At 53.2% G+C, this 23,120-nt stretch overlaps 1 protein-coding gene across 1 annotated transcript in view; it reads left to right on the top strand.

Moving 5' to 3' along the window:
• The window catches only part of LOC147357593 (nectin-1), a 72,461-nt gene extending 66,789 nt beyond the window's left edge, over positions 1-5,672 (top strand). Inside the window, exon 6 of the mRNA XM_086338294.1 lies at positions 1,382-5,672. Within this exon, the coding sequence (XP_086194420.1) occupies positions 1,382-1,926 (545 nt within the window). The 3' untranslated portion in view covers positions 1,927-5,672. The remainder of the gene's footprint in view (positions 1-1,381) is intronic.
• The last annotated feature ends 17,448 nt before the right edge of the window (positions 5,673-23,120 follow it).

Raw genomic sequence — 23,120 nt, 5'->3', positions numbered from 1 at the left:
TTCTCTTCTAGAATCCCTGCCCTGCTCCCGCCGCCGCAGACAGCACAGCACACACTCACACACCCCAGACCAGCTCCACTTCTGGGAGGAGGGACTGGCCTCATAGGAGGAACAGGATTCCCACGGAGTGAGTGATGCTGAATCAGGGAGTGAGCTGGCAGAAACCGATTCCCAGAGGCCAAAACATAGGCCCACATCGACCCTCTCCCTTGGCCCGAAGAGAAGAGGGCTGAGAGCAGCCAAGGTCAGCCGCCCAGGCCTGCCCCAGACCTGCCCACCGGCTCCTCCTGTCCAAGGCCAGCCGCGGTCTCCAGTGCCACCCTGTGGCGGTGCTGGGCACCGCCTCCCTCAGCCTCACCTGGGGACCCCTTCGGCCTCTGGCCTGGCCCCAGGGGCACCCACCCGGCCTTTCTTCCCCACCCACCCTCTTCCTTTCTCGTTTCACTTTTTCTGCCTTCTAGTTTCTCCTCCATCCTTAGCGTGCACATATTTGTATACACACATTCATCACAGCAACACAGGTATGTGGGCTGGTGTGACAGCAAGGGCGTGTGCCCGCACACGTGCTCTCCTGTGTATACTTGTCATCTTTGCTACTCACGTGCTCTCACGCCCCCTTTCTGCACGGTCATGCTGTGTCTTCTGCTCGTAGCCCACGTTGGCTGCACCCCCGGCCCCCACCTTGCCCTGAAGGGCCAGACCGCAGCCAAGAACCACAGCCCAGGTTTCTGGCACACACAGGGCATCTACAGGGCCAGCACTGGGGCTCCCATCCTCCTCTGTGTACCCTGGGAGCAGACGAAGTCAGGCGTGGGGCACCCAGTCTGCTCCAGGCTCGGCGTCTCAGAAGCCAAGGTGTGGTGCTAGGGCACAGTGACCGGCAGGTGTCAGGCAGAGGGGCAGTGGTGACCTCCGCATAGGCTTTCCGTGCAAGAGAACCAACAATGTGTCATTGGCTGGTGGCCTCGGGAAAATTACTTAATCTCTGTAATCCCTGTCTCGTCGTATGCCGGATGGAAATGAATAGCATACCACTGTATGGGGTGTCAGGGACACTGAGTGTCATGCGACTGGCATGGACACCGGGTCGTGGCTGGACTGGCTCCACCTTCAAGGAGAAAGTCAGTGTGGAGGCTCTGGGGCCACGGGACTGTCTCTTCCTCTGTCTTCTCCGGCTCCAGCTACCAGCGCCGCTTGCTGGTCTCCTGGATTTGGGGGAGGGGGTTGCCAGGGGCACCTCTAGAACAAGAGCTGGCCTTGGGCTCACTTCCTGCCTTCGCCTCCCCGTCTCCCTCTCGTCTTCCTTCCCTGCCACCCCTGCTGACTCAGCCACCGGAGCAGACACTGACACTGTCCCCCTCCTTCTCTTTTCCTCACCCAGAGTTCCCCTACACCCCGTCTCCTCCCGAACACGGGCGGCGTGCAGGGCCAGTGCCCACGGCCATCATTGGGGGTGTGGTGGGGAGCATCCTGCTGGTGCTGATTGTGGTCGGCGGGATCGTGGTGGCCCTGCGCCGGCGCCGGCACACCTTCAAGGGCGACTACAGCACCAAGAAGCATGTGTACGGCAACGGCTACAGCAAGGCGGGCATCCCCCAGCACCACCCGCCCATGGCCCAGAACCTGCAGTACCCGGAGGACTCGGACGACGACAAGAAAGCCGGCCCCCTGGGTGGGAGCAGCTACGAGGAGGAAGAGGACGAGGAGGGTGGAGGGGGCGAGCGCAAGGTGGGCGGCCCCCACTCCAAGTACGACGAGGACGCCAAGCGGCCCTACTTCACCGTGGACGAGGCCGAGGCCCGTCAGGACGGCTACGGGGACCGGACTCTGGGCTACCAGTACGACCCTGAGCAGCTGGACTTGGCCGAGAACATGGTCTCTCAGAACGACGGGTCTTTCATTTCCAAGAAGGAGTGGTACGTGTAGACCCCTGTCCAGAGCCTCCATCCCAGCCCCCACCCGCACGCCCCCTGCCCGGCCCCACCGCCCACTGCTCCAGGAGCTCGCCAGAGACTCACGCAGCTGCCCGGGGAACCTGGGAGCCCAGGGCACACGACCTGGCTTTGTTTTGATTTCCTCCCTGCCCCCTGCCCTGCCCCATGGTGTTGTGTTCACTGTGGCTTCGGTGTTGCTGTACCTTTCCTTCCCAAACCACCCCCTTCCTGCCGCCCTCTGCAGGGAACCCTGCTCTTGTCTTGTGTACCTGGGCGTCCCTCCAGGGTTTGGGGAGCCAGCCCTCCCCTGCCCCCAACACTGGAATTTGTTCGTGTCCTTCCCCTTGCTGGTGGACGGCTGAAGGGGCTCCAAGAGGAACAGCCCCCTCCCTGGACCCCAGATGCTGCTCGTTTTTCCCTGGGAGAGGGAACCCAGCAACCTCCCCATCCCACCATGAGCTGACACAGTGGGAGTTTGGACCCCTGGTCTAGGCAGCAATGGCACGCAAGAGGTAGGGGGTGGGGACGGCTTTTCCAAAGCACCCAGGGCTGTCTTTGTTCATTAAGTGAATCAAGTTGAGGTCCCCACCTGGAGCCTTGGGCAGTGTGTTTTCTTGAAGGCTGGTTTTACTTTTTTTTTTTCCCTCATCAGCCTCCTAAGAGTTAAGTTGGCACAGTTCTGGTGGTTCCTGTTCGCCTGTCTGCACCCCACATAGCAGGACTCCAGGTCACTCTGGCCCACACTTCCCATCACCTCTACCAACACATACCCACACCTACATGCACACACAGGTCATTCGTGTCTACCCCTGTACTCCCCCTGGGGTCACATGCCTTACCCAGGCTGGACACTGCCCAAGGCCCGCCTCTCTGCTCCATCTTGCCCCTCCTTCCAGCGGAGAATGGGACAGGGGCGGGGGTCGGCCTTCAGAAGCTTCCAGGGAGAGCTGAGGCAAGCCCCCTAGGTGCCTCCACCCTAGCATCTCAGGCCGGCCCTTAACCACTTCCTACAGCATGGAAGTTTCTTGAGTTTCTCCCTACCTATCAAGTGCTAGCAACTCTTGATTCTCTTGGGGAGTCAGAGCTGGGATCCCAGAAAAGAGTGACCTCCGGGAGTGGAGGAGGATCCACGCAGAGGGCACTGGAGAAGTCAGCAAGCACAGTTGGAGCTCTGCCATCACGGGCTGATGAGACTCTAGAGTGCAGGGAGCTCCTCGCCCACCCAAGAGAAGGACAGCATGAGGGGAGGCGGGGTCAAGGATCCTGAGTCAGCCGTTCCTGCAAACCACCCGCCCCGTCCTGCTCAGTTCTCCCTGGTCATCATTCTGGATGGGGTGGCGGGGGAACCCTGGAGATGCTTTCCCTTTGAGTTGTAGATTCCCTTCTTGAATGGGGCTCTGGGTTCCTGTCAATCACCCAAGACCGATGGTCTTCCCATGGACACCCTGGAGGAAGGCCCCTCCCGGGCCCCCTCTTCGTTCCCCCGGCTCAAAGTGCCTCAGTCCCTCCATCTGCCCAGCCCGTCCCCCTCAGCACTCTGGATGGGAGAGACCCTGGGATGGGAGAGGCAGGTTCGTGTCTGCCCGCGAGGATTCTGGTGAACTCAGCCCAGGGTGCAGAGGCTCTGTGGGATGGCAAGTGTTGAGGGGAGGGAGGCAGACCACTCTGTGCCCCACGGGCACCAACCTACCCTTGCCATAGGCTTCCCAAGGGAGCCTCCAACCCCCTCTCCTACTCCTCCCCTCCTGGGTGCTGCTATTGAACCCCTAGCCAGCTCCATCTCTGCCCTGGCAACCCTGGACCCACCAGCTGGGTCACCCTTCTCACCCAGCCCCTGCTGCCCTAGCCCTAGTCCAGTCCACCCAGTAGCCACGTAGCAGAAGTCTGAAGCCATGCCAGCCCTGGGGCGGCGCTCCCCTCTCTTGGCATTGGGGGTACTGGATGGGGTGGAGTTGGGAGAAAATTCTGGGGTCTTTCTAGCCACAGGGCAGAGAGGGTGGAGGAGCTGGGATGCATTTCCCAGCAGTATTAGTGTCCCCTCACCCCAGGGCAGAGGAGCTTTTCCATGTTACATCACTGCCCCATCCCACCTCATACCACTCTGGCCCCTCTGCTTGGCCCCTGTGCCCCCTAGCAGGAGGAAATCCCAGGGGCCTGCCAGATAGAGGCATTCTCCACCCCCTTGAAATCACAAGACTGAAAGGACTCCTCTTGTGTCTCCCTTATCCTGCAGTGCCACCCTCTCTTCCTCTTTTTGTGATGGACTTAGGAGGCCCCCAGGCCTAGCCAAAGCACTGAGTCCCCCTTAAGGCAACTCCCAGCCCTCCCCTCCAGCAAAGCACAAATTTGGGGGTCCGTGCCACATGTGTGGGCCACGTGGGAGGCTCCAGATTTGCCAGAGGCCCATCAGCAGCGTGCCCAGCTGGGGTGCTGCTACCTGGGGCCAAGAGCGGGTGTGAGGCCAGGGTCAGCACTTGGGCCTGCAGAGATGGGGTTTTGTGTGCCCTGCAAGTTTGTGGGGAGGTGGCTACTACTGCTGGACCCGCAGGCAGCTGGCATGGGGAGTGGGGGAGGGGGTCTGGCCCAACAGAGACCAGGACGTCTTGCTTCTCCTCCATGCCCCCAGCATGAACTGAGCTTCTGCCTTTTGCTGGAAATGAAATAAACTTGGTCTGCATTGTGCCAAGGCCTCCCCACTTGTCATCCTGCCTCTGTGACCCTCACGGTCCTTGCCCGCCCTCTCCCCTACTCCACCGATACCCCTCCTTTCCTTAAGATTTTGATATTGTTCTAATGTGTAACAACCCTCCGAGTCCCCTTTGATCAGAAGGATCTGAAGAGCAGCAGCACAGAATCGGGGAACGCAGGCATGTGCAGCCACGTCAGGCCCAGTCCATGCGTGCACGAGTTTGCACAGGTGCCCGGCACATACACGGGCGCTCACCCCCAGCCCCGCAGACACACCAGGGGGCTGGCCTGGACCTGCTGAAAGCCCTTCAGGAAAAATGGATGTCCCAGCACTCGGGCCATAAGAAAGACTCACCCGGGCCCTGTCTCCCAGGCACGTGCCCCCCGCCCTCCCCCCGCACCCGCCAACCCCTGCCATGTGCCCGAGTCACTGGTGCAATAAATCTTCTGCCATCCTCCCGAGCAGAGGAATTGGGGATCGAGTGAGGTGATATGGGCAGCTCGCCTGGAAGGAGGGGAGGGCTGCCAGGCCTCCCGGAGGCCACACAGAGACCTCCTAGGCCTGACTGCCCCCAGGAGCCTGCAGGTGGGCCCCCCAGGCCCCAGGCCCACGGGGAGATGTGCCAGGGGTCTCTGGCATAAGGCAGTTCTGGGACCTCGCTGCTGCTGCTGCCGCCCCCCAAGTGTGAGGCCAGAGGAGCCCCCATCCCACCGGTGCTGCTGCTCTTTCGACTCCTGCTGTGAGGAATGGGATTCTTGGCCAGGAAAACAAAAGTGGTTTTCTTTTTTTTTTTTTGTATAAATGGAAAGAAAATCCAGGAGAAGCTGCCCCCCCCCCCCAAAGTGTGATGCACTACCGTTGCTTCAGTTTCTTAGTCACTGTTTTCGTCTTTGGTCCAGGGACCACCCCGCAGATTCTCCTGGTTCTAACCCAGGGGGTGTTTGCGTCACCCCCTTTTACTTGTATAAGAAAAAAAAAAAAATGATGGGTTGAAAAATGTACTGAGGAAAAAAAAATGTACTTTTTTATAAATAAAGTCTTTAAAACAACTCTGGTTCCCTGGTTGCCTCGCATCACTCAGGAGCTGGGCCCTTCCCCACGGCTGTTGGGGCGGGGCAGGGTACAGCTGGATTGAGGCCGGAGCCCCAGAGCAAGGAAGGCAGACCCCACCCCATGCCCCAGGTCCTGTGGTTCTGGGACAGTGACTCATACCCCAAAGGACCCCCTGCACCAGGCAGAGGAGCCCCCTCCCCTACCCTCTTGCAGGAGCCCCAAAAGCGAACATGCAAGTCCCACCTGGGTCCTCACCACCGCTCACAGGCCGCTTCTGAACCATCTTCCACACAAGGGGGGCAACCGTGGCCTGTACCCTCGGGATGGCTTGGCTGTTCAGGCACAAGCAGTGAGGACCTGCAGGTTGAAATACTGGGGAGACCAATCGTGCAGAGGGAGGGGCCTGTGCTGGCTGGATCCCCTGTCCTCCTGCCCCAGAGCTCCCACTCAGGCTCCTTCAACACTCCTCCTCACCCCACCTCCCCACTGTCCTGCTCCTTCCTTCCGAGTCCCCTCCTGTGGCTGTTAGGAGAAACAAACCAGCAGTGTCACACCTGTCGTGTAAGACAGATCCCCAGGGACAGGACAGAGACAAGAGCTTTATCCTTTCATCTTTGGGGAGGATCCTGCCGGCTGCATCCCCTGCGAGCTCTGAGACCCCATCGCACTACCCCCCTCCCCTCCACCAGGAGGTTGGTTGGAAGAAGGTCTCCTGCTTCCTTGGTTACCTCCCCCTCCCCATCCAGTACCATCTGCTTCCCATCTCCTGGGCTGGAATGCAGGACAAATCGATCCTGGGGTGGGAGTGGCAGGGGCTTCAGTGACTGCCCCCCTGCCAGCCACACCAGCGGCATCTCCTTTCAGTGAAATCCACACCATACCCACCCTGAGAAAAGCGGGTGGGGACTCTGGAAGCCTACACGGAGGCCCAGCAGCAAGCCCTCCAGCTCCTCTGGGGCAAGACCACGCCCTCCACACCTAGGAATGGGGCTGGAAGAGTTAGAGGCGGGAGTAGGAGAAGCCAGCAGCTGCTGGCAGCTGGCTGGGCCCCTCACTCAAAGGCCAAACCCAGCACCCCAGACTGTGTTTGGATATTGATACTTGAATGAGATACAAATTGGTCGCTTAAGCGGTCACTTCCTCAGTTTTCCAGGCTGTCCATTTAAGTTAATTTTTAATTTGTGCAGGCAATAAATGCTTAATTACATTATTAATACATTGGAAGAGAGCAATGGACAGGATGTCCTAATTGGCATTTAACTAGAACGTTCCGGCAAATTAGCCAAGACTTTCTCCGGCAGTGGAAGGAGGGCAAGCCGATTAGTCCCAGGCACAGCCTCTCCAGGTTGGAGAAGCCAGACACAGCCCCATCCCCCAGGGTACCAGAAGGCTGGAACATACCTAGCTTTCTAGTTGAGCTAGGCTTTGGAAGAATATCCAGCTAGTTAGGGTACTTCCGCCCAAACCTCAACCCTTGCCCTCATCCCCTACCCCATCCCCACCTTCAGCAGAGCAGAGGACCAGACCCTGGATGGCTTGGAGACAGGATTCATCTGAGAGGCTAAGGTCCCCCTGGGGTGTGCCCATTGGTGCTCTACCTCAACTATGGGACTAGAACTTAGATAGCTGGGTGGCCAGAGCTCTTCTCTGGAAATCATGGCAGCCCCTCTCCCATCCTCCTTACCTTACCCTCTGCAGATGGTTAAGGGAAAGAACTTGATGAATTAAAGGATTCATTTACCCTCTCATGAAATCCATTCATTTGGCCACCCTGAGCCAGGCACTGTTCCAAACTATGATAGTCCCACCCAGAATCCCTGTTTTCAAAGACTTCAGATCCTCCAAGGTCTTAAACCCCCAAACAGTGCCATGCTAGCCACGGACTGAAGCAAAGCTATGTGCAAAGTGCCATGGTTGCACTGAATAGGAAAGTCTAATTTTGTCTGGGAAGGTCTGAAAGGCTTGTAGATGATGGTCACATGTCCCCTGGGCCTTGAAGGATGTATGGGAGTTCTCCAGACCAGAGGTATACTAAGAGTATTCCAGGCCAACATGGGATTTAGCATCTTATATTCAGTTCAGTTCAGTTCAGTTCAGTTGCTCAGTCGTGTCCGACTCTTTGAGACCCCATGAATCGCAGCACACCAGGCCTCCCTGTCCATCACCAACTCCCGGAGTTCACTCAAACTCATGTCCATCAAGTCGGTGATGCCATCCAGCCATCTCATCCTCTGTCGTCCCCTTCTCCTCCTGCCCCCAATCCCTCCCAGCATCAGAGTCTTTTCCAATGAGTCAACTCTTCACATGAGGTGGCCAAAGTACTGGAGTTTCAGCCTTAGCATCAGTCCTTCCAATGAACACCCAGGACCGATCTCCTTTAGAATGGACTGGTTGGATCTCCTTGCAGTCCAAGGGACTCTCAAGAGTCTTCTCCAACACCACAGTTCAAAAGCATCAATTCTTTGGCACTCAGCCTTCTTCACAGTCCAACTCTCACATCCATACATGACCACTGGAAAAACCATAGCCTTGACTAGACGGACCTTTGTTGGCAAAGTAATGTCTCTGCTTTTGAATATGCTATCTAGGTTGGTCATAACTTTCCTTTCAAGGAGCAAGTGTCTTTTAATTTCATGGCTGCAATCACCATCTGCAGTGATCTTATATTAATTGTTCTAAAAGAGATCGTTCTAGTTCAATAAGCTCATTTGGCACATGGAGAACTGAAGCCTAGAAAGGAAACTAAAGTTTGGCAACCAGACCGTCAGAAAGCATGTGCTGAATATGCTAAAGGGCAAGACCATGTCCAGTAGGAGCAGGAGGAGTCCAGGGGAAGGAGTAACACCAGGCGCTAGTGTCTCAGTTCCCTGCCGCCGGTGTAGTGTGAACACCCACGGGGCATAAACAGGGCTTTCAGAAGCCACGCTTGGTGTCGAGTGGAGCCGCCAAAGCCCAATAGAGCCCATGGGGACGACTTCCTAGAAGAGGCAAAGTGACTCTGGTCCCAATTCTGATGTAGTTTTTTTTTCCGACACCACCAAGCAAGCAACTTGACTCTAACAGAACCTACCCAGAGGCAGTACCAGATCTCACAAGCTGAGGGCTCAGCCTCAGAAGACTTCTCCTGCTTCAGGTGCCAATCACAAGTCCAGATGGTTTCCCTGTGCTTTTGACCTACTGGCTGAGAAATCAGAGGTTCCCATGATTCCCTCCCTACCTTTGATTAATTTGCTAGAGCAGCTCATAGAATTTAGGAAACCGGTTTATTTGCTAGATGACTGGTTTAGTGTAAAAGGATCCAAACCAGGAACAGCCAGACGGAAGAGATGCAGTGGGCAAGGTATACAGGAAGGGACATGGGTCCTCCATGCCCTCTCCAGGAAGTACCCTCTCCCTGCACAAAAAGTCCCTCCAAACCTGTCCTTTTGCGGTTTTATGGAGGCTTCATCACATAGGCATGATCAATTAACTTATTAGCCATTGGTGACTGAACTCAATTTTCAGCCCCTCTCCCCTCCCCAGAGGTCAGGGATGGGGCTGAAAATTCCCAGCCTCTAATCGCGGGGTTGGTTCACCTGGCAATCAATCCAGATCCTAGGTGCTTTCCTAAAGTCAACTCATTAACACAGACTCAAGTGTGGTTGAAAGGGGTGTCTTAAGAAAATCAAGACACTTTTATCACTCCTATTCCTTAGGGAATTCCAACAGTTTTAGGATTTGTACCAGGAACAGGATGAAGGTCAAATATATACTCCCTGTTATAAGTTACAGTATCACAGGTGGTATCTGTGGTGGTTTTGTGGAAAGAGAGGCACACGGGTGGGTGGGAAAGTGGAGGAGAAAAGGGCTCTGGGAAAGCCTGAGGAGACCATTCCCAGCCAGACTCCTCAACAACCCCCTCTGCCCTGTCCCCATAGCCAGAGTCTTCTGGGGAGCAGCTCTTGGGCTCCACCTTGGTCCTGGCTTATAGGATCCCCAAACCTTACTTTCTCTGTTGATTGACAGTCCTGATGTCAGACCCTTGGTCAAATCCCACTCCCCCCAACCCCCACCATCAACTCCCAGATGAGAAACTGCAGGCACCACCCTCTCCCTCCCCTCCTCTCTGCCAGCCACTCCTTCCCCAGCTGGAGGGTGCCCTCCCTTCATTCCCTGGGGCCTCATCTACGCTGGCCCCACTGGCCCTGCTGTATCCAAGCTCCTCTTGAGCTGGGAAACATCTCGGAATGGACTTGCTTGGCTCAAGAATCAGCTCCAGGGCATCATCAACACACAAAATACAGGCTCCATTGAGCCAGAGAACTCAACCCTGGACACACAACCCAAATGACCTAGGGATTTTAAATATCAAATTTCCAGGCCCCACCCCAGGCCAGTAGGATCAGAGCTCTGGAGTGGGGCCCAGACAGGTATATTTTCAACAAACACCCAGGAGGTCCAATGGACAGCCAGATTCAGAGCCCCTAGTGTAGAAGCAGAGGTCGTCTGAGGTGTCAATCATGAGGAGGAGGCAAATCTTAAGAAACTGGGACTGAAGGGTGGGGAGGTGGGCACATTGGTGCGTTAAGGCACAGAAGAGTTTGGGTACCAAATATGCTATGTACCATCATCATCATCAATCATCTTCATCATCCTCATCCCGCCTGAGATGGGATCCAGGTGACAGTGACTGCAACAGAGGCCAGTCCCTGGAGGAAACTGAGAAGCCAGGATGGAGCTGTGCTTGTAATGCTAACAAAGCAGATTTTCTGGTTTTAGAGCATTTCTGAGCCCTTGGCCTCTGGGCACCTGTCAGAAAGCAAAGTGGCATCCTGAAAGCCCAGGCCGGCAGTCCTGCAGGTCCATCCCGAATGGAGACCATGCTCCATAGTGTTACCACCTTAGGAGAAGTGAATGAAGTTTATGAAGAAAAGTGATAGTCCCCTTAGGGCCCTGTGAACAGATGAGGGAGGGCCCTCCGGGAGAGACGGGAGGGAGGCGGCACACCTGTACCCCAGGAGCCCTTTCCTCTCTGCCCAAGGCCTGGCTGGAGGACCGCCCCCACTCCAGAGCCTGCTCTGAGCAAGGTGTTCTATTCCACAAGGAACACAGACCTTGGGGGGATGACTGACTCAGAGCCCTGCAGGCTGGGGTGCCCTCAGCCTGAACTCCTCACACACACTGTCCCCTCAGTTAGTGGCCAGCTCATCTCCATGGGACCTTCAGCTGCAAGAGAGCCTCCATGGATGAGAAAAGAGTCAGCAAGTGATGGAACCACACCAGCTGCCTCCCCACCAGGCTGCACACCCTTGGGGGCAGGCATCCTGACTTATCCATCCCTAGCACCCATCCCAGGGAGGGCAGAGCAGGTGGTCCATAAACATTCAACAAACTGAACTCATCCAAGTGAGAGTCAAGAGACTGCAGGGGGCGGGGCCCAAACTCTGAGGCAGGGCTGTCCCCAAGCATCCCTGATGGCTCTAAAGATGGGCAGCTCACTACCTCTGGAGCTAAGCCCCACCATCAGAGGGCAACTTCTCTATTCAGACGAAATTTCCCTCCCCTAAGTTTCACCCATTAGTCTAGGTATTTCCCGGAGAAGGTACACGGCCTAGCCTTCCTAGGACAGTCCTTCACTTCTCAATTGGCTCAGAGGTAAACAACTCACCTACCGATGCAGGAGACCCAGGTTCAATCCCTGGGTTGGGAAGATCCCCTGGAGGAGGGCATGGCAACCCACTCCAATATTCTTGCCAGAGAAATCCCTTGGACAGAGGAACTTGGCGGGCTATAGTCCATGGGGTTGCAAAGATTTGCACACGACTGAGTGACTAACCTCAGATATGCAGATGACACCACCCTTAAAGAAAGTGAAGAGGAACTAAAAAGCCTCTTGATGAAAGTGAAAGAGGAGAGTGAAAAAGTTGGCTTAAAGCTCAACATTCAGAAAACAAAGATCATGGAATCCGGTCCCATCGCTTCATGGGAAATAGATGGGGAAACAGTGGAAACAGTGTCAGACTTTATTTTTTGGGGCTCCAAAATCACTGCAGATGGTGACTGCAGCCATGAAATTAAAAGACGCTTACTCCTTGGAATGAAAGTTATGACCAACCTGGATAGCATATTCAAAAGCAGAGACATTACTTTGCCAACAAAGGTCCGTCTAGTCAAGGCTATGGTTTTTCCAGTGGTCATGTATGGATGTGAGAGTGGGACTGTGAAGAAGGCTGAGCACTGAAGAATTGATGCTTTTGAACTGTGGTGTTGGAGAAGACTCTTGAGAGTCCCTTGGACTGCAAGGAGATCCAACGAGTCCATTCTGAAGGAGATCAGCCCTGGGATTTCTTTGGAAGGAATGATGCTAAAGCTGAAACTCCAATACTTTGGCCACCTCATGCGAAGAGTTGACTCATTGGAAAAGACTCTGATGCTGGGAGGGATTGGGGGCAGGAGGAGAAGGGGACGACAGAGGATGAGATGGCTGGATGGCATCACTGACTCGATGGACGTGAGTCTGAGTGAACTCCGGGAGTTGGTGATGGACAGGAAGGCCTGGTGTGCTGCAATTCATGGGGTCGCAAAGAGTCGGACATGACTGAGGGACTGAACTGAACTGAACTGAGCGACTAAACAACAACTTCTGGCCAAACCTCTTTTTCATAGGTTTCTTCCCCTGCTCTAGTCATCAGGCCACTTCGAAACAGATCTGTTAGGAACCCGGACTCAGGAGTCAGGCAAACCTGGGTTCAAGTCTTGGCTGAGTTGACCAACAGCTGTGGGAAAGCATTATCTCAACGCCCAGCACAGAGAAAGTCTCAAACCTGCATCAAAAATGCCTGTGATCTTTGAACCTTGGGTGGTCATAGCATATCTATCTATAAAAGTTCATTGATTGTAACAAATACACAACTCTGGTGTGGGATTTAGGTAGTAGTGGCTGTGAATATTTGAGGGGCAGGGGGATATATGGGAAGTTTCTGTATCTTTCACTCAATTTTGCCAGAAACCTAAAACTGCTCTAAAAAATAGCCTTTAAAAAAAAAAAATCCCAGTGACTCCAGCTGTTCCTAAAAAAAAAAAAAAAAAAAAAAAACCCATTACGGGCTCCCTCCCATTCTGAGGGCCAGGGAATAAATACGGTTTCCTGGAACTGATCTGACCAGCAGGGGATGGGGGTGGAGGAGTAGGGGATTATCTGCATGTCTTCCCTGAACCTGGTCTACTCTCTCTTGTTCTGTGGGCACAGCCAACCCAGCTGACCTCATGGTGGTGGCATGGACCACAGAGGGGCTGCATTCTGGTGGTTAAATCTCTGGATGGATGGTGGGTAGAAGGATGAGTAAACCTGTGAGTCTTTTTTGGTGTGCTGCCTCTAAGCAGATCTCTCTCCCCCTGTGCTTGGGCTGTGTATTTTGTTTCCCCTAAATGTGGTGATTTTCATGTATCTCTGCTGTGTTTTATCTTAATGACAGAGGCAGCATTTCAGCCTGTTGTGATCCTTTCAGATGCTGGCCTATCATCAGTTTAGTTCGCAGCAGACATTTATTGAAAGCCTGGTGAAAGGAAAGAGGCAGGGCTTTAAGGTCCGCTGACCTCAATTCAATCCCTAGTTCTACCGCTCGTGGGCTGTGTGGGCCTTGGGCAAGTCGCTTGCCTTCCCTGGGCTTTATTTCTCAATCCAGGTGAACAGAATTCTGTGATGAATAAAGATAGCTGTATATAGAGAAAGTTCATTGTAAAGTAGATAACAGTGGCACCCACCAGAGAGGGCTGCTGTAGGGATTAAAGGAGAATCATCCTGTGGGTTTCCCTGGTGGCTCAGATGGTGAAGTATCTGCCTACAGTGCAGGAGACCCAGGTTTGATCCCTGGATCGGGAAGATCCCCTGGAGAATGTCCTGACAAGTATTCTTGCCTGGATAATTCCATGGACAGAGGAGCCTTGCAGGGTGATCTATGGGGTCGCAAAGAGTCAGACACAGCTAAGCAATTAACACTTTCACATCCTTTGTAAAGTACTTAACAAAATGCCAGGAACAGAGTGAGTGCTCAGTTAAGCTGCTGCTGCTAAGTCACTTAAGTTGTGTCCGACTCTGTGCGACCCCATAGACGGAAGCCCACCAGGCTCCCCGGTCCCTGGGATTCTCCAGGCAAGAATACTGGAGTGGGTTGCCATTTCCTTCTCCAATGCGTGAAAGTGAAGTGAAAGGGAAGTCGCTCACTTGTGTCCGACTCTTAGCGACCCCATGGACTGCAGCCTATCAGGCTCCGCCGTCCATGGGATTTTCCAGGCAAAAGTACTGGAGTAGGGTGCCATCACCTTCTCTGTCAGTTAAGCTAAGATAATATTAGCTCTTACTATTATTTTTACCACTGAACGTCTTCCCTAAGCAGCAGCAAACTGCAGCAGGGGAACAGAACCTGTCATGGAAACTTCAGGCATTAGGATTCTCACCAAATCCAAGTAGAATCCCAGCTATACGCCTTCCCGGCTATGGGGTGACCACCATCCACTGAGTTCTTCCTCCCTGATTTGCATCATCTGACATGACTAGCCGCTAGCTGGTGGGAGGGGCACAGGCATGGACGGACTGTGATGTGTCCCTCACAACCATGGCCTTGGTGGGGACCCCTGTGCTAAGACATCTCTTGGTGGTGGGGAACTGGGGCCAGCTGTGGGAACATGAGGCCACATTTTCTCCAGAGCAGGCTCTTTGATCCCTGGGTCAGGAAGACTCCCCTGGAGGAGGACATGGCAACCAACCCACTCCAGTGCTCTTGCCTGGGAAATCCCATGAACAGAGGAGCCTGGCAGGGTGTAGTCCATGGGGTCGCAAAAGACCGGGAACAACTTAGTGATCAAACAACAACAAATTCTTAGCTTTAAAAAATGTTTATTGAAGATTACAAGCAGTATACTGTCAAATCTTTTTTTTTTTTTAAGCCTGGTCTGGAAGGCACCAGCAAGGTGGTGTCTGGGGTTGAGCCTGGGGTGTACCCTATTTTCTTTGAGCTCTTCATATTATTTTATGTATTTATTTATTTTTGAACACAAACCCTGCAGTGGAAGCATGGAGTCCTAACCACTGGAATTCCCACCAGGGAGTTCCCAAAGTGTCAAATATTAAGGAAACAGCTTTATATGTATACATCCATGTCATATATGGGCTTGCCTGGTGGCTCAGAAGGTAAAGCATCTGCCTGCAATGCGGGAGGCCTGGGTTTGATTCCCATGTTGAGAAGATTCCCTGGAGGAGGGCATGGCAACCCACTCCAGTATTCTTGCCTGGAAGAATCTCATGGACAGAGGAGCCTGGCAGGCAGCAGTCCATAGGGTTGCAAAGAGACAGACATGACTGAGTGACTAAGCACACATATCATATCTAAACACCCTTGTCATCAGCCCTGGATCAAGTCACAGAGGCTTGCTCAAACTCCCTCCCAGGCAACACCCCTGTTCTGGAACTTCACATAAATGGAATCATACAGAGTGTGTACTTACTTGTGTGTCTGGGTTCCTTCACTCAGTCCAATGTCTGTGAGATGTGTCTGTGTGGTGTGTCTTTCCTGGCTGTGTAATATTCCATTGTGTGAATGTGCCACAAGGCAGCCCTCTATTCTGACATTAGTGGGTATACATGTGGTTTCCAGTTTGGGGCAATTAGGAGTAAAATTACTGCAAAGAATCTTGTATGTAACTTTGGGGCACTTACTCATTTCTCTTTTGTGTGTATGCAAGGGCGGAATTAGGATTAGTACGTGCACGTGTGCCAAGTCACGTCAGTTGTGTCCGACTCTTTCCAACCCAAAGGTCTGTAGCCCATGGATCCTCTGTCCATGGGATTCTCCAGGCAAGAATACTGGAGTGGGTTGCCATGCCCTCCTCCAGGGGATCTTCCCAACCCAAGGATTTAATCTGTGTCTCCTGAGGCTCCTGCATTGCAGGCAGTGTCTTTCCCCCTGAGCCACCGGGGAAGCCCACTAGGATTAGTGGATATAGCCAGCTTTCCAAAATGGTTGTGCCAATGTATGCTCCAGTGTAAGAGGGTTCTGATGTCCCCACCTTCTTGCCCACACTTGATATCATCTTGTCCTTCTAGATTTAGCTATCTGCCAAGGGCATAGTGGTATCTCATTGTGATTTGAATTTTAATTTCCCTGAAGACTAAGGATGTCGACACTTCCATATGACTATCAACGATTTGGAGTTTTGTAAGGAACCTTGACTTAAAAAAAATTGTTTTAATAAATTGTCATGCATTCTCTGGAGGGTCCATCCAGCCACACTGTGGTCCTCTGAGGTCAGGTCCCTGTTTTGGGTTCCTAGGAGGCATTGGGGAGTGAGGACAGGATGAGTAGAACCAGAGGAGGAGGAAGAAAGGAGAAGTCCCAGAGCAGCAGGGGAAAGGGCCAAGAATCAGGAATTCTGACACAAGACACAAAGCAACGCCCTGTGACTGAAATGAGCTGTTGAAGGGTCATGATGATGATGCCAGGTGGAATGAGTTGAGAGGCCTTCCTTTGCTCCACACAATCGATTCATAAGCAATGCAGATTTCCTGGAGTTTCACCAAAAAGGAGGCAGGGGACCGTGAGCCACACCCAGATGGGCTTTTCACTGATGACTATAATGGGTTGGCAGGGAAGTGCAGGTGGTCAGGGCTGGACCACAAGCAGGAGGCAGGGAACCTGCTAGAAAGATGCCTGGACTAGGAGCCAGGAGGCTGAGTTCTGCTTCCTCTTTCTGCCGCTTCTCACAGAGTGACCTTGAGCAACACCCTTCACCTCTCTGACTCCATGACTTTATACACATGGAACAAGGAGCCGGGGAGATGGGAGCTTGGTGGCCTCTCCTGGGCAATCCCTGCAGATAAAGCCAGGCTGGGGTGATAGGTCCCCAGCAGCCCCAACAGTGCTGAATCACCGTGCCCCATTCCATAGCCTCTATCCACTGTAACTGATCCTGAGGCCAGGTGTCTGGGGTGGTATTGGGCAGGGGCAGCTTCCAAAGGAGTCTGGCTCACTGTGGCAGGGGGAACGTGGAGGAGTGTAGGCACTAGCCCCCTCACCGGTGAGAATAACCCCTGCCACCCTCTTCTGCAGAGAAGTGACAGATCTGCTCTGCTAGTAGAGCAGAGATCCAAGCCTCCACAAGAGCTGAGTAGAGAAGGGGTCCCCACTGGGAATACCACGGTGGGAGTGGGCTCCCCGTGTCTCCTCTGACAGCACACTTAGGGAGTACCAGCTGCTATCTCTATCTCCAGGGTTTTCCTACGAAGTTCACCCTAGGAAGATTTGGAGTTTTGATCAATGATAAGTGTGAGTCCCTTATATTCAGATCTTTCAGGAGACACCGCAGGATTGCAAGGGAACTGCAGTCCAAGGCTGGTTGGGACTGTTCCTCCTGCAGGCGCTGGGGAACAGTGGCGTCCAGGGCCTCCCTGCCTGGGAAGGCTCACCCTCCAACACCCGTTGCCTCCTCTTGCGCATTTCCTGCCATCACATCCCAGGGATCAGCCTCTCCCTTCCTGAGCCTGGGTCCCGGAGTGCCCCGCCATGTGCCTATCCCTCTACCCCTACAGCACAACATGTGCTGATTCCAAGCAAGACATCTATCTACCTACCTGCTTGAGAATTACAGACCATGAGAACCAGAGCAACCTCAAAGATTATTTGCCCCAACCCACAAATGGCTATACTAAGTCCCAGAAAGTTAACAACAGTAAGAATTCCTTACATTTATATAATCTTTGGAAATTACAAAGTGAATGGAGATCTTTTAATAATAGCTAAGACTTATCACTCAGTGAGTGCCAGGCACTATTTAAATTACTTTATGGTATTAAATCCTTACCTCAGATTTAGAATTACTATTACAATTATTACCAGGGAAATGAAGAGAGTTACTGAAAGTCATAGAACTTGCTGGTGGGGAGCTGGGCTTCACATCCAGTCAGTCTGGCCTCACAGGCCACTGAACTATCCTGCCCACAGTCTCTCCTAAAGGGCAGCGCCATGTCCTGACCACAGAGCACAGAAGGGGTCCACAAGCCTAACTTCTGGGGGGATTGTGGGCCTGACACAGGTTTCAGTACACAAAGCAGCAAGAGTCCCAGGTGGGGTCCACCAAGCTTGCAGGAACCATGCTTGGTAGCAGATGGAGTCATCAGAGGCAGGCAGGGCTCATGTGAAAAGATTTCCTAGAAAAGATGGTATCAAAGACAACATTGTAAAATGGAAGTGACCTGGCAAAGTTGTAGAATATCCAGCATAGGGAGGATCTCCAGATAAATGTTTATAGCAAGAATCAACTAGACTAGACCAAGAGCCTTGGGCAGCTGGAAGGAAGTTGGCATCTCAGGATCCTTGCAGCCAGCTGGGGAGATAAGCAAGTGGCTTCATTTAGCTAATGATTAACCAGACGCCCAGAGAGGCCAAATGTCTGCCCCACAGTCACACAGGTGGTAGGTAGTGGACTCATAACTTGGACCTAAGCCTTCTGACTCCAAGTCAAGTGCTGTTTGCTCTATACTGAACCTCCCCTTAATAAGAAACAAAATCGGGATTTCCCTGGTGGTCCAGTGGTTAAGAATCCGCCTTGCAAAGCAGGGACATGGGTTCCATCCCTGGTCAGGGAGCCACGATCCCATCTGCCTCAGGGCAACTAAGCCCATGAGGCACAACTAGAGAGAAGCCTGCGTGACACAGCTACTGAGCCTGCAGGCCACAACTAGAGAGTCACAGCCGGAGAGTCCACGTGCCGCAGTGAAAGATTCCACATGCTACAACTAAGACCTGACCCAGCCGAATAAATACATAGAGAGAGGAGACAAAACGCCACCAGGGTCATAGTTTTACGCCGGCTTATGATTTACAAAATGCTGGAACATACATGATCCTCTTTGAGGTTATTTTGGATTCCTGAAGCCCAGCCTAGGTCATGCAAACATAGGCGGATGGGCCCAGTTTGGGAGTCATGTAGGCCCAGGTTCAGTCACCAAGCCTGTCTCAAGAGCTTGGTGATTTGGAGCAAGTGGAATGAAAGGGGGACAATAAGACCTATCACGAGGACAGGTGCTAGGATGCCTGTGGCCCATGCACAGGAAATCCCATCCCACACTGCCCCCAACCCACGCCCCCCATGCCCCCACCCAGATGCCCATGCCCCATCCAAGTCTGACTTCTTCCAATATTTCGCCCAAGAAGGACCCAGAGTGCAGGTGTAACCATTTTTTTTTTCTCGAGATTGTTTTCCCCTCAACTTGAGAGATGTGAACAAATTAAATCTTCTCTCTGAGTCTTCCCATAGTGCTACTCAGAGACCTTGCCAGAACTAAGCTACCCTACTCCTTCTCTGGCTTCCCAGGTGGCGCTAGTACTAAAGAACCCACCTGCCAAAGCAGGAGACATATAGGTTCAGTCTCTGAGTTGAGTAGATCCCCTGGAGGAGGGCATGGCAACCCACTCCAGTATTCTTGCCTGGAGAAGCCCCATGGACAGAGGAGCCTGGTGGGCTACAGTTTATAAGGTCAAACAGAGTCAGACATGAAAAGCAGCTTTGCACACACCCACTTACTCCTTCGACCCTCTGCAGAGGTGTCCAGATCCCAACACCCTCCAGATTTCCAAAGCCTTCAGCACCACGACTCCCAACCCCAGGGCACTGGAGCTCATCCTCTCCCCTGCCCAATGCACACCCTCTGAGAACCTGAGCTCCTCCTAAGCAGGTGCAATTATGCCTTCCACCTTGAGGAGACCCAGAGAAGCACCACTGAATTTCATGGCATTTTAGCATAAGAATTTCCATATCTAAATCCCCTGATTTCAATGACTGCAGACAGCGCTGGGATTACTGTCAATACACACTTGATTTTGGGGATTTGCCACAAGGAGAGGGCCCCTGCCCGGGATGGACAAACAGCTAGACCGTCAATACTCCTGACTCCCAGGGAGACCGAGATAGCCCCTTAGCTTCTGGTTCTTTTGCTTCCAGAATTCTAGCCTTTTCAGGTCCCCTTCCCCTTGCAGCCCCACCTGGCAGCTGCCAGCACCCCCAGTCTATCTGGCTAAGGTGTCCCTGTAGAGATGCTTCTGCTTGCCCTGCTGAGTCCCCATGAACTCCAGAATCACCTCCAGCTATCTCCTATGTACCCTGCAAATGTGGTCCTACCTAGAGGGAGATGCAGGTGGGCGGGATAGAAACCTCTGAGAGGCTAAATCAGGAAGGAACCACAGGCAGATCAGCTCTGCCCCGGTGGCTCAAAACGTGGATCCCAGCAAATGTGGTCACCACCTCCCTGTGACTTTGGGAAAAGCCACTTCTCTCCAGCCTCTCAGTTTTCTCATCTATAAAGCTGTGATGTCCATCCTTGCTCTATTTCCTAAGACCACATGAAAGACACGAAAATGCAAGCGAAAGCCCTTTTGTAAACCATGAAGTTCTGGGCCGAAGTGAAGGATCACCATTATGTATTGAGCTTTCAAGGTCATTCCCCATGGAGGAGGCATCAAGGCCCTGCTAGAATACCTCCAGTGACAGACCTCACTTCCTCCCAGGGCAGCCCAAGTCTCCTGCTAGCAGCGCTGACCTTCAGAGATTTCTGGCAGATCTGTGGCTAGATTGTAAATTACACTAGGAAAAGTAGTAGGTCCTCCATGATCTCGACCACCCTGTGTTTTTATATTTCCTGTTCTTCTAATTTTCCTAGTAGCACTCCTTTTGAAAATTGCTCATCTTGTCCCAGATGAAATAGAGTGGAAGGAGTCTTTCTTCATAGGTAGTGACTGTTGTGGCAGGAAATTTAGGCTTTGGGGAGGGGGTTTAGGCTGTGAGGACCCCTCCCCCAAAAAGAGTCAGAGCATGTTAAGAGGGAGACCAGGAGGGGAAGAACTTGAAAGGGTTGGAGGGGCAAGCCCTTCCCCAGCCAACCCTCAAATCATGCAGGCGAAGTCCTGAGCTTTGTAGGCAGATAAGGGTCCTTTTCCCTGGAGAAGGGCATGGCAGCCCACACCAGTATTCTTGCCTGGAGAATCTCATGGACAGAGGAGCCTGGTGGGCTACAGCCCATGGTGTGGCAAAGAATTGACCATGACTGAAGAGACTTAGCATGCACGTATGCAAGTGTCCCTTTGGGCACCCACCAAGACTGGGAGGAGAGATGGGTCCCCAAAACAGAGCAAGGGCTTGGACAAGAGGCTGTCTCTGAGACCTGGGTCAGTGTGTATGTTAGGGTGGGGGAGGGGCAGTCAGGCTGCGGCTCCACCCACCTCTGGCACCCTGACCATGCCTTGTGGCTCAGCCTGCTCTGGAATCCACAGGCTATTGTAGCCTTCAGTCCAACCCCCGGTTCCCTAGGGATTGTCTCAACTGCCCTTGACCTCACATTTTTCTGTTCCATGCAGAGATCTGATATCACTGTGCCACAGTGGGGCAGGGTCAGACTTGGCTGCTTTAATGGTGTCACTGGCACCATCTCACCCCAAGCCAGGGAGGCAGGCCATAGATGTAAGGGCTGCAAGCAGACTAGAAGAGAGAGGAGGCTCCCTCGGGGCCACCCTGACCCACTGGATCGCCCCTCACCTGAACGAACAACAGAGGCTCCATCAGTGCAGGAAGTCAGGTGGCTGGGGAGCCTGGCTGAGACCTCAGGTGACCCCAACCCCAAGCCAGTGAGGTTTGGTTTCCCTGCGAACAAAGCCTGGTGGGGGGGTGGCCTTACTCTACCCAGCTCTCCTGCTGCTGGACGCTGGACTGGGGCTTCAGAGGGCAGCAGTCAGGGGATGATGGACGAGGATCTACTGGGGCTGGAAGAATCCGGAGCTCACCTCAGGCAGCCGGTCCCTCCAGTGCCATCCAGACAAAGGAGAGAACCAACATTGTGCTTCAGAGCTGGAAGACTGAGGACACCACTGATGCTACAACACTAGATTCGTACGGGTCGCTCCACTCCAGGAGTTCCATGTGCGCTATCTCGTGTGTTTCCACCATTTCCCCATTTCACAGAGGAAAAAACTGAGGCTCAGAACAGCATTAGAAACATTGGAGCATCCAGGCCACTATTTTCCCTACTGCACGGTCAGCCTTCTCAGACGTGGCCCTTCTTTCTCTTTCAAAGCAGCCCTTTGTGAGAAGGGGAGGGAGGGAGGAGTTAGGAGCTGGTGGGTGAGGGGAGAAGGCACCAGGGAGTTGGGAGGGAGTGTCCCCATAAAGTGTGTGTGACAGACAAATTGCTTCCCTGTGCCCCTCAGCCCTCCCCACCTGGCTGGGCAATAGCCGTGCTCATCTTCCTCCCTCTGCGAGGGCTGGGGGTCAGCTCCCTGCCTGTCAGGGTCCCCAACAAGGAGATAGTCCCTCTCCCCACAGGAATGTGTGTGAAATCCCAGTAACTCTCTCCAGCTGGGCCTGACTTTGGAGGGGGCTTCAGGAGAAAACCCTGTGGTGAGGGGTGGGCTCCTGGGAAAGTTAGCTGCCCCCCACCTTCCCCCGCCCCCGCCCCGCTCCTTTCTACTCCTAATGAAAACTCAAGGTGTGCAGGGCTGGGTGGGAGGGGCTGGGAGCATGCAGACACTGAGAATGTTTCAGATGGCAGGAAACCTGTGTGCAACGTGGGAAGTGACTGTCCTCAACCCTCCCCAAGGAGTGTCAAGTCTCTCTCACACACAGACACATATGTTGATATATATACACACATATACCCATACATATACACACACACGTGCACACACATGTGCACACCCACATATGTACAAACATACACACACACACACACACACAATGTCCTAAGGTCCTCACAGACCTAGACAAGTAGAATTTACAGATCATGACCAACAAGGGACTAAGGAAAGTTAAAGGTAAGGAAGAGAGAGGCCACAGGCAGGATTAAATCAGGGTTCCCAGCCTCAGCTGCCTGGGAGCTGCCCAAGGAGCAGACACACCCCCTGCCTTCCTTGAACCAATGCTTATTAAGCACTGAATGGGCACAGGCCTTCTGCTGAGGACTCTGACATGAATTAGCTCATCTGTCCCTAACAACCCTGTTGTGAGTCTCATTTTAGAGATGAGAACACTGAGGCTCAGAGAATTTGAATGACTTGCCCAAGATTCTACAGCTATGTAAGTGACAAACTCAAGAGAGGGCTGGCGTGTCTTCCTCTGTAGAAGACCCTCATCAAGGCCACTCAGAGCTCTGTGCTGAGGACCTGGACCCCTGGGTGCCTACCTCACTTTCACTGTCTGTGAGAGGTGTGAACTTGGGCATTTTATTAAACTTCTCTGAGCCTCCAGTTAGCCATCTGTCAACAGAGGCAAAGGCATCAAAAGAGGTAATTTAAGTAAAAGCATATGTAAGATATGCTTCCCTGGTGGCTCAGATGATAAAGAATCTACCTGCAATGTGGGAGACCCAGGTTCAATCCCTGGGTTGGGAAGATCCCCTGGAGAAGGAAATGGCAACCCACTCCAGT

Source organism: Bos grunniens, chromosome 15 (genome assembly GCF_055505025.1).
Source record: "Bos grunniens cultivar Pamir isolate PY7600 chromosome 15, Bosgru_T2T1.0, whole genome shotgun sequence".
Classification (NCBI taxonomy): domain Eukaryota; kingdom Metazoa; phylum Chordata; class Mammalia; order Artiodactyla; family Bovidae; genus Bos; species Bos grunniens.
Note: the sequence above shows the minus strand (reverse complement) of the source record. Positions and strands in the feature narration are given on the sequence as shown.